General features: G+C 40.9%; 1 protein-coding gene across 4 annotated transcripts in view; it reads left to right on the forward strand.

The window, feature by feature from the left end:
* Positions 1-12312, forward strand: part of ZFAT (zinc finger and AT-hook domain containing) — a 232878-nt gene that overhangs the window by 191288 nt on the left and 29278 nt on the right. For all 4 annotated transcript variants that reach the window (XM_048841712.2, XM_075124919.1, XM_048841711.2 and 1 more), the window contains 2 exons: positions 3169-3307; positions 11886-12004. In XM_048841712.2, coding sequence (XP_048697669.1) covers positions 3169-3307; positions 11886-12004 — 258 coding nt within the window. The remainder of the gene's footprint in view (positions 1-3168; positions 3308-11885; positions 12005-12312) is intronic.

Below are 12312 nucleotides of genomic sequence, written 5' to 3' on the forward strand. Positions count from 1 at the left end.
ATGTGGAATAATGGACCCAAATTTAAAGAGGCGGTTGTTTACTCTGAATACTTTTGACAGGCTAATTAGCATAATTAGCACAGCAAACACACAATTGAAATCATTAACTGCAGAGAGCAGACTGTTCAGAGAGCTCTCTTTAATTACCTGAAAAAATACAGGTGAAAGATCTGCTCTTTGTGTGCCATTAAGTTACAGATCAAATAGATTTGATCCACTGCTGATTAATATGTAATGACAAATTAACTTTTTGAAGCTTGTATCCTGTGTTACAGTTGGAGAATGACTTTAATTTGTCTTACTTTCAAAATAACATGAAATATTCATGGTGGAGCTGGTAATGATGCCCATTAGAAGACCGTCTTGAGCATAAATATATTTGTGTTGTAAGCACTATTTAAAATTTTTAAATGTTGGCAGAAAGTTCAGGCAGTGTGCTAAATCAGCTGGATTCCCCATATATTTTTTACTCTGCATCTTCATAGAAACAGAGGATGCATTCAGAAATTGTTTGCCTTTGTTTAAATTTTTTTTAAAAAAATGAGGTATACAGTACAGTTTAGTATTTCTGTTTTCTTACAAGGTTTACTACATTTCTCCACCTGTTTTGTAAATGTATAGGTGTAATGGTAGTTTGTTACTGGCATCCTTCTACCCTTCACATATATTGTGTTTGTGAACATGTAAGGTTAATATTTAATATCAAGCACCATGGTGCACATGTACAAAATAATGGGTCTAATTTTCAAAATTGTGTGTCTAATATTTGGCACATAAATAGAGATTTGGATGCCTAATAAAAATTTTAGCTGCTTAACTTTAGGGTACTATAATTGAATGTTGGGATAAATACTACTTCTGTAGAGTCTTTCTTTTGTGGCTCTTTAATGGGGTTTACAAACCCTCACTATGGCCAAGATAGTGGGAAACCTGGAGCAGTACTGGCCAGGAAAGCTCCACCCCATAGTCACTGCTGAGCATACTCCTGGGGAAAGGAGCTGTATAAAGAGAGCTCCAGAAATCCAGGCAGTGAGGCGGAGAGAAGCCATTTCCTGGAGGACACTGCTCTGCAACAGTAGAAGAAGAAGCTTTTATCAAGGAGGTCCAGCTGTGATCTTTCCCCCTACTTTTTGATATCACACCAGAGTAGGGAGTACTTTGTGCAGGGGCACCAGAGGGTCACCTGCATCCATTCTGAGACTCTGGGGTTTGAGAAAATTACTATAACAAAACTGTAGCCATGCACCACACTGCGGCATCCAGTGTGGTAGGAAGTGTCGCAAGGGAATGTGAGCAGGAGGTGGGTTGAACATAAGCCTTGCCACACTATCACACTTCCAAGGCCGTGGGCCAAGTCCTGGTGAATAGGGAGAGCCCACGTCCCCCTATCCACTCCAGATTCCTCTATGCTTATCCGTTGGGCAGAACTTGGGGGTTACTGTCAAGGAGGTTGACCCAACTGAATCCTGTTCAGGACACATTGACCTAAAATAGATCCTGGAGTAGGAGGCCCTACCAGTAGACCTGCTGACCAAACAGTCCCTGCTATAGGCTCTGAAAACACATAGCAAGAATTAAGCCTCACAACATACCTCTGGTGTAGGTAAAAGCACAGCGGCTCTACGCTATAGTTGAGGATGAGAAGAGAAGAATACTGCATCTGATTGGAAGTGCAGGGGTACTGCAGGTAGAAAAATGTATTTATCCAGTGAATTTGCTAGAACATTGGGCGTAATGCTCTTTCCCTTGCATAAAGCACTGTGGGAATACAATACTTCTATACTCATCTGTCATTACACCTCAAAGCACTTTGTAAACATTAATTAGTTTAGCCTCACAAAACCACTGTGTGATAGTAATATCCCCCTTTTACAGATGAGAAAACAAGATACAGAAGGCCAGATCCTGAGCCCCACTGCGGCCTAATGTACATTTAAAAGTATTGCTAGCATAGTTTACCAGCAACACCCTCCTAGTACAGATACAGTTTATGCTGTCAAAAAAGCACTTTCTTGCCAGTACTTTTTACGCCGGTTGAGCAAGCAAAATAGTCTATATTAGCAAAAGAACTTCTGTACTGATCTAACTGTGTCCACGCTAGGGCTTTTTCCAGTATAGAAATGTTGGAAAGAATTGATCCCCTAATAGCCATTTCTATACCGGCAAAAACTTCATGTCGACCTTGGCATAAGGCTGTTTTGCACCAGGGGTGGTGGTACTATGGGTGCGGGGGGTGAAGCAGCACCCCCTGGCTTGATGTGGTTTCCATCATATACAAGGCTGAGAGTTTTGTTCAGTGGCTTTCAGCACCCCCACTATAAAAAGTATTCCAATATTCCAACTGTTTTGCACTACTCTGGAAGCTCTTAACCTGTCTCATCTGGGTAGTTGGGGATTCAGCTAATCTGCAGGAATCTCCCTGTGAATTAGAACTGCCATAGCAGCTCATACATCGCCCACTATCCAGACATGAACAGACATGAGGTGTAAAGCAGTACAAGACAGAATACATTAAATTTACATTCAAGAAATATGCCATTAAATTTTCAGAGCATTCATTTCACTGCTATATAGTTTAATAATACTAAAAATGCCAACATTGTGACTTTCTTAATGCTTTCAACCTGTTTTACCCTGCGCTTGTAATTTTGTGATCATTACCAAAACAAAACCCCCAAAATTTATTTATACATACAAATAATTTTTATTTACTGACCTGGACTCAGTTACTTCTGTCCTCCTCCTTTCCCCTTTCAAATCAAGATTATATATTGCCTACAGAGGTGAGAGACCCTGATCCTACTCAAGGTGGCAAGCAGTATGTTTGATAGCGTGACTTTGCCTGATGAGACCCGTAATTACCAATTGTGGAAAACAATTACTTATAAACACAGTGTAGCTGTTTGTACTTGTGAAACAGTGTTGTGAGGATACATAGTTTAGAGTAAATGATTAAAAAAGCAACACATTTTCTGTAAGTTAGCTAAAACATACTTGTGTGTTGGTTTGAAAGCTCCTGGAATAAATGAGACAGATATATACCCTAACCAACGTGAACCCTCTTGAATTTTGGGGAAGTTTGTGTCTGAATACTGCAGCTTGGACCCATCTCTACAGAAAGCAGACGTGCATGACAAGTTGTAACTCTCCTTTTTTTTTTTTCTCTAGCCTTTCCGTTGTGCACACTGTCATTATTCCTGCAATATATCTGGCTCCCTGAAGAGGCATTACAACAGGAAGCATCCCAATGAAGAGTATGTTAATGTAGGTACTGGTGAACTTGCTGCAGAAGCCCTTATCCAACAAGGTAAATTTCCAGTTAAAAGCAGCACATCTGTCTGTTTATTTTCACTGTTGCAGCAAAGTCGATTTGAAGGTGAACATTGAGGAGTGAATTGAACAGTTTAATTATCTGTGTGAAAAAAGTATTTTCTTCTCTAGCTTCTGAAATGGCAACATTATGATTTCATTCACTGTCCCCTATTCTTAGGTTATGTGACAGGGTGAACAGAAGTTCTCAATCTGTCTTCTCTACAGCATTCATTATTTTATATACTTTTATCAGGTCTCCTCTTATTCATCTCCTGTCTAAGGTAAACAGTCCCAATCTTTTCAGTTTCTTTTCAAATGAGTGATCAGCTGATAAATTTCCATGATAGTTTTGAAAGATTGAGCTAATCCTGAAATGAGAACTGAGACTGAATGGCACCAAGTTAATCCCCCAATAAATAAGTCAAGATAAGTAAACGAGTGCAGATCTGTTGTAAATGGAAACTGCTTTGGCCTCACACTTAAGGATAATTATTCAAAGCATTGAATGGGGTTTTTAACCATTCAGCTCCCATTGATTTAGGGGGAGATATTAAAAGACACAAATTGAAGTTAGGTTCCTAACTGACCATGAGTGACCATGAGTTGGTTGAGTTCAGGATCCTGACACAGGGAAGAAAGGTAAGCAGCAGGATACGGACCCTGGACTTCAGGAAAGCAGACTTCGACTCCCTCAGGGAGCAGATGGGTAGGATCCCCTGGGGACTACCATGAAGGGGAAAGGAGTCCAGGAGAGCTGGCTGTATTTCAAGGAATCCCTGTTGAGGTTACAGGGATAAACCATCCCGATGTGTTGAAAGAATAGTAAAATATGGCAGGCGACCAGCTTGGCTTAACGGTGAAATCCTAGCGGATCTTAAACATTGTCAAGGTTCCTCCCCCACTCTGAACTCTAGGGTACAGATGTGGGGACCTGCATGAAAAAACCTCCTAAGCTTATCTTTACCAGCTTAGGTCAAAACTTCCCCAAGGTACAAAATATTCCCCCCGTTGTCCTTGGACTGGCCGCTACCACCACCAAACTAATACTGGTTACTGGGGAAGAGCTGTTTGGACGCGTCTTTCCCCCCAAAATACTTCCCAAAACCCTGCACCCCACTTCCTGGACAAGGTTTGGTAAAAAGCCTCACCAATTTGCCTAGGTGACTACAGACCCAGACCCTTGGATCTTAAGAACAATGAACAATCCTCCCAACACTTGCACCCCCCCTTTCCTGGGAAATGTTGGATAAAAAGCCTCACCAATTTGCATAGGTGACCACAGACCCAAACCCTTGGATCTGAGAACAATGAAAAAGCATTCAGTTTTTTACAAGAAGACTTTTAATAAAAAATAGAAGTAAATAGAAATAAAGAAATCCCCCCTGTAAAATCAGGATGGTAGATATCTTACAGGATAATTAGATTCAAAAACATAGAGAACCCCTCTAGGCAAAACCTTAAGTTACAAAAAAGATACACAGACAGAAATAGTTATTCTATTCAGCACAATGCTTTTCTCAGCCATTTAAAGAAATCATAATCTAACACATACCTAGCTAGATTACTTACTAAAAGTTCTAAGACTCCATTCCTGGTCTATCCCCGGCCAAGACGACTACAGACAGACACAGACGCTTTGTTTCTCTCCCTCCTCCCAGCTTTTGAAAGTATCGTCTCCTCATTGGTCATTTTGGTCAGGTGCCAGCGAGGTTACCTTTAGCTTCTTAACCCTTTACAGGTGAGAGGAGCTTTCCCCTGGCCAGGAGGGATTTCAAAGGGGTTTACCCTTCCCTTTATATTTATGACAAACATAAAAAAGAGGCTTACAAGAGGTGGAAGGTTGGACATATGACCAGGGAAGAGTATAAAAATATTGCTCGGGCATGTAGGAATGAGATCAGGAGGGCCAAATCGCATCTGGAGCTGCAGCTAGTGAGAGACGTTAAGAGTAACAAGAAGGGTTTCTTCAGATATGTTGGCAACAAGAAGAAAGCTAAGGAAAGTGTGGGCCCCTTAATGAATGAGGGAGGCAACCTAGTGACAGAGGATGTGGAAAAAGCTAATGTACTCAATGCTTTTTTTGCCTCTGTCTTCACGAACAAGGTCAGCTCCCAGACTGCTGCGCTGGGCATCAACATGGGGAATAGATGGCCAGCCCTCTGTGGAGAAAGAGGTAGTTAGGGACTATTTAGAAAAGCTGGACGTGCACAAGTCTATGGGGCCGGACGAGTTGCATCCGAGAGCGCTAAAGGAATTGGCGGCTGTGATTGCAGAGCCATTGGCCATTATTTTTGAAAACTCGTGGCAAACGGGGGAAGTCCCAGATGACTGGAAAAAGGCTAATGTAGTGCCCATCTTTAAAAAAGGGAAGAAGGAGGATCCTGGGAACTACAGGCCAGTCAGCCTCACCTCAGTCCCCGGAAAAATCATGGAGCAGGTCCTCAAAGAATCAATCCTGAAGCACTTACATGAGAGGAAAGTGATCAGGAACAGTCAGCATGGATTCACCAAGGGAAGGTCATGCCTGACTAATCTAATCGCCTTCTATGATGAGATTACTGGTTCTGTGGATGAAGGGAAAGCAGTGGATGTATTATTTCTTGACTTTAGCAAAGCTTTTGACACGGTCTCCCACAGTATTCTTGTCAGCAAGTTAAAGAAGTATGGGCTGGATGAATGCACTATAAGGTGGGTAGAAAGTTGGCTAGATTGTCGGGCTCAACGGGTAGTGATCAATGGCTCCATGTCTAGTTGGCAGCCGGTGTCAAGTGGAGTGCGCCAGGGGTCGGTCCTGGAGCCAGTTTTGTTCAATATCTTCATAAATGATCTGGAGGATGGTGTGGATTGCACTCTCAGCAAATTTGCGGATGATTCTAAACTGGGAGGAGTGGTAGATACGCTGGAGGGCAGGGATAGGATACAGAGGGACCTAGACAAATTGGAGGATTGGGCCAAAAGAAATCTGATGAGGTTCAATAAGGATAAGTGCAGGGTCCTGCACTTAGGACGGAAGAACCCAATGCACAGCTACAGACTAGGGAGCGAATGGCTAGGCAGCAGTTCTGCGGAAAAGGACCTAGGGGTGACAGTGGATGAGAAGCTGGATATGAGTCAGCAGTGTGCCCTTGTTGCCAAGAAGGCCAATGGCATTTTGGGATGTATAAGTAGGGGCATAGCGAGCAGATTGAGGAACATGATTGTCCCCCTCTATTCGACATTGGTGAGGCCTCATCTGGAGTACTGTGTCCAGTTTTGGGCCCCACACTACAAGAAGGATGTGGATAAATTGGAGAGAGTCCAGCGAAGGGCAACAAAAATGATTAGGGGTCTGGAACACATTACTTATGAGGAGAGGCTGAGGGAACTGGGATTGTTTAGTCTGCAGAAGAGAAGAATGAGGGGGGATTTGATAGCTGCTTTCAACTACCTGAGAGGTGGTTCCAGAGAGGATGGTTCTAGACTATTCTCAGTGGTAGAAGAGGACAGGACAAGGAGTAATGGTCTCAAGTTGCAGTGGGGGAGGTTTAGGTTGGATATTAGGAAAAACTTTTTCACTAGGAGGGTGGTGAAACACTGGAATGTGTTACCTAGGGAGGTGGTAGAATCTCATTCCTTAGAAGTTTTTAAGGTCAGGCTTGACAAAGCCCTGGCTGGGATGATTTAATTGGGGATTGGTCCTGCTTTGAGCAGGGGGTTGGACTAGATGACCTCCTGAGGTCCCTTCCAACCCTGATATTCTATGATTCTATGATTCCTATGGCCCATTCACTTTGTGATAGACCCAGGCCAGTTGGGAACAGCAGAGTAGCCTTATTGGGATCCAGGAAGTGGGCGGGCTTTGCCCGCCCACAGCTAAAGGATCCCCCCCAGCCTAAGGGCGGGGTCCACAGGACCTGGAAAACCAAGTAATTACGGGTGACAACTAATGAACAAAAGGGACAGGAATGCGGTTACAGCAGAGTAGCAGAAGGCAGATATACTGGCCACTGGATTAACAGTTTTCTGTTCCCTGCCTGACCAGAGCAGGGGCTGCTCCAGGCTAATGAGAACACTTGACTCCAATTAACCTGCAAAGAGTCAGGTGAGGCCATTAAGCTAATGTGACCACCTGACTCTAATTAAGGCCCCTCTGATAATATAAAAGGGCTGTCTGCAGTCAGGCAGAGAGGAGCCAGGGGAGAGGAAATGCGGCTGAAGGTCCGGTTAATGAAGACACTCTCAAGTCATTAGTAAGGAAGCCCAAAGGTAAGGGTGAAGAAGGGAGAATCAGGAGAGCTGTGGGAAAGTGGCTCAGGGAAATGTAGCAACTCTGGCAGTAAAAGGTTGGCTGCCAACAGCTGCTACAATTAAGGTCCCTGGGCCAGAACCCGGAGTAGAGGGCGGGCCTGGGTTTCCCCCAATTCACCACTACAGAAACACCTCCTGGGAGGGGAAAACAGGCCCCTGTCAGGACAGGAGGCTAAACTGTTTTAGCATGAGGCGTAGGAGCAACTGAGACTGTGGGAATTCTCTCACCAACCTCCATTGCTGGCTTATGATGAAAAGGGCTCAGAAGACTGTTTCCATGGCCCTCGAGAGAGAGAAGGGCTATGTGGAGGGTTGCAGTGAGCCTCTGAAGCTAGCATAAACCGCCTGGAAGCGTGGTACCCATGGGGACAAGGTTGGAGCTCTGCCACAACTTTCAATTGGAGTTGAGTGCCTCACTGCCCTTTATGCTGTTGAATATCTTTCCCTTTAATGGCCATTTCATTGCTAAAGCCCAGTACGTTACTTTGAAATTGTTGGAACTTTAGAATTTCTCTTTTTGTTACAGAATAGATGCCAGAATAATGCAAAAATATTAGATAATGAATAAATTACAATTCTCCCAAGCGTGTCATTATTTCTAAACAGCATTTCCAAATTATTCTTTTTACAAAGAATCCTTGTCCATCAGAAATGCTAAACCACTTTTAAATAACACTGTTTTTCCTTGTGTCACAATTTCATTCAGAATTAAAAGTTGAGACTCCATCTTTTAAATTGTATAAATACCTTAATTGAAAATGTTATTTTCATGTAGACTATTAAACTCTTCCCAAAGCCTTCTGAAAGTGCATGTATAGTACAAGAGGTGCTATGCTAATCATCCAAGCAATTACACAGCCAAGTGACACACAGCAGTATTTTATTTTTAGACTGCTATTAGAAATTCATAGCAGCAGTGAATGCAGAAAAGCAGATACTTTCATACACCTCAGCTTTATAGAATTATGTAACTTACAACAAAATTGATTTTTAAAAAGTGTTTAACAGTGGAAAATTAATATTCTAACAGTATGGGCTCAGCTGGCATAGGGCTCAAAAATATCTTGTGATACACTGTGCACACTTCAGAGTGGTAGCCATGTTAGTCTGTATCAGGAAGAACAACAAGGAGTCCTTGTGGCACCTTAGAGACTAACAGATTTATTTGGGCATAAGCTTTCGTTGCATCTGATGAAGTGGGTTCTAGCCCATGAAAGCTGATGCCCAAATAAATTTGTTAGTCTCTAAGGTGCCACAAGGACTCCTCATTGTTTTTACTGTACACAGTTTTTAATGGGTTTCTTTTGTTTTTTTTTAATTGCTTTTGGAACCTTGGTCACTTGCCTGGTTAGGTAATCAAACAGGAAAGCATGGTATGGAGATAATCTCCTGATCTTGGGAGTCAGGAAGCATGGATTCTGTCCCCAGTTCTGCCTCAGACTTTCTTTGTGATCTAGGACAAATCACTTATCCCTTCTTTGTCTAAACTACAGATGACCCACTTACCGTCTCTTCACCCTGTTTCCCTCATATCCATAGTCTGTCTTCTTCATGTGGCTTATAGACTTTATAGGACAGGAACTTTCTATTTCTGTGTTTGTAGAGCATCTTGCAATCACAGCTTGATCCTGTTGGTGCTACTGCAATACAAATAATAATACCGATCTCATGGGGATGTTGTGTTAGTAAATTAATTGTTTTAAAAGTGCATTGAGATCCTATGATGGAAGGTGCTTTGGAAGTATATATTACATTATTTTATAGACACAAATATTGGTGTCAAAAGTGGATAAGGTATGTCATTCACTGACGTTTTCTATATCTGGCCCAAGTATTTAATGAATTGAGTAGAAATTAATTTTCCTGAGCTTTGATGCCAATTAACTGGCACAGTTGTACATCAGCAATTTGTGTATTTCCATTTGTTGTTCTTTAATTAGTCACAATGACAAAGGTTGCAGCTTTAATTAATGTGATGTAGTGTTCTAGTAATTTTAATTTAGAAGTAATATAAAAAGGTCTTTCTCCTAGATGATTTTTTATTAAAGTGTGATGTAGAATGAATATTTGATTTCCCTTTTTTGCAATGGAGAGTATCTTTGTCCTAACCTGAACTAAAGCTAGTTTTCTTTTGTACTCTGTTTCATATTATGCCCATTAATAGAGAAGCAATTTCACTTTAGTTATAAAGACATAGCAGTGAGCCTCTGCTGTAATCGGGAGGTTTGGTAAAGATTATAATATCTAGGGAGAGGGAGAGAGTGGCATCCTTGAGGATTAATAAGTGTCAGTGAAAGAGCCTGGCAGCTAAACTAAATTTTGTTCTGTTTTATCAGAATATAAAGTTTAATTTCACTCCATCTGCGGAATACCGTATGCTAGCTTTCCATTGCTGTACAAATGAATGTTCTAGCTAATCACTTTATTCATGCAATACTGTGTGCAATGAGAACTTGACTTGTAATCAGCCTACCAGAGTACACATCAAGCATTTAATTAGATAGCACTAGCTGGAGCCATCGTTTGCCAGGGGAATGGATGATGATGTCTAGAGGGCCATCTGGTGGCATAGTACTTAAGAAGGCACAAGGAGCTCCCCTAATATTTATATTTATTTAATTTAGTGTGGTCTAGTCATCTGATACAACACACCGTTGTATTCAATCTATTTGTAGTTTGGTTTAGTGATGAAAAAAAATCCAGTGAAAACAAATACTAATTTGCATAACTGCATGCATCTAAGTTCTGATATTTGACCAAATTATTTTCATAAAAAAACAGTTAAAAAATTGGTGAAATCTAATGTAGAAATTGGAAGTTTATGATTTTGTCATACTGTACTAGTTTTTTTAATTATGCTGCTGTGAAGACACTGTAAACAACGTACCATATCCGTTTAAAGACCATAATGAAAAGATACCTGTATTTACACTTTAAAAATGTTAAAATAAATCTATAGTTCAAACTCACAAAAGCAAAGATATTTAGGGTAAGGTGCAGTTTCCATTTTATGTTACCAAAGTAAAACAAGGATATTGCAGAAGTCCCAGAAAAGTGAATAATCTTACTGGATGTACTGCTATGAAGTCTGATAACACTGAACAACAGCATTAAAGGAGTTTTGTTTTTCTTTTTATTAACAAAACACGGACCCGACTTTGGAAACATTTACAATGTTAAGAGTATGACAGTATTTTGAAAAAATGGTCAAACATCTACTTGACAGAGAACTCCACCACTCATAAAAGCACTTCACCCCACTAAGGCCTTGCTTCGTACTTCAAGGGCCAACAAACTGGAGCTGTATCAAGAAAAAGGGGAAACAAAATTCAGAGACAAAGGCTGCCATGGCTCCAGTCCTGCAAGATGTTGGGTTGAGCATCTAAATTGCTTTTATCTGCTGGGATTATACATAATGGGGAGGTTCTCAGATACCTTGTTGATGAGTCCATTAAAAAAAAAAAAAGTCTCTAACTGATCATCCTTTGAAGAGATGGAAGATCTAATAGCCTTTCCCCCTCCCTAAATATTGTGATTCACATACAAGGCTTTATATTACAGATGGGCCTAAATCAAAACTCAGAATATGGATACCCCCAAACTTGGAGGAATTTTGGGTGGGTGAATCTAGATGTAAACTTTTGGCTCATGCCTATCTCTGCTTTTTAGATTTAAAATCTTGGCACTAATTCCATCTAAAAACAAATTGCTAGCCAGTACAGTCTACAAAGTATAATTGTATAAGTGGAACCAATGCATTCTGCACTTTTTCCCTAGTAGTGTTTTGGTGGTGTTTTTTTTTTTTTTTTTGGCCCAGCAGTGGGATGTGAAGGTCAGGATCAGTGTAGTCCTCTTTGGTGGAGAGGTTCATCTCTCACACGTGTACTCACCGTCCTTCAGAGGGTTTCCAGTTGTGCAGCAAACAAAAAACACAGGTCCTTGCCAGTCAATAGTTTGTTTACATTCTACCCTGGGGCTCACATGCCCCTCACAGAAACACAAACTGGGTGAGGAGAAGATCCACTCAAAATTGTATCATACACATTGTAGTGGTTCAGCTAGTCTGATTATACTTAAAATAGTAAGTGTTTAATACATGGAGAAAGCAAAATCTTGTGAGTTATTGCTGCTTAAGTTGACAGAAAAAGGCACAAACTTGAATAGGCTTGAATAGCTTTCTTGTATCCCAAAAATGTAAGGGTAGTAAGAGGGTACTCTCTGGGATCATTGAAGTTTAAGGGAAATAATACCAAAAATATCTTCTTTTGTTTTTGTTTTTTCCCCAGGTGGCATTAAATGCCCAGTTTGCAGTTTTGTGTATGGTACAAAATGGGAGTTCAACAGACATCTTAAGAACAAGCATGGCCTGAAATTAGTGGAACATGACGGGGAAGCAAAGTGGGAGGTAAATACAAAATTGCTACATCTTTGCCCCAGAATTTCCAAATTCTCTAGAAAATACAAGATATGATCTAGAATGTGTGTAAAAAGTGTATTATGGACTTTCTTACATGGTCGAAAGTTGTCTTCTATCCATTATCTCTGGCTTGAATGCATACAGTTACTCCTGGGGGAATTCTGCACTAAAATATTAAAAATTCTGCGCACAATAATTTAAAATTCTGCATATATTATTTGTCAAAATAACATTATATAATCATGCCAGTTTCCATTATTTTGCTAATTTATTTCAAAATACCTGTCGGCAAGTAT

Source organism: Caretta caretta, chromosome 2 (genome assembly GCF_965140235.1).
Source record: "Caretta caretta isolate rCarCar2 chromosome 2, rCarCar1.hap1, whole genome shotgun sequence".
In the NCBI taxonomy this organism is placed as follows: Eukaryota; Metazoa; Chordata; order Testudines; family Cheloniidae; genus Caretta; species Caretta caretta.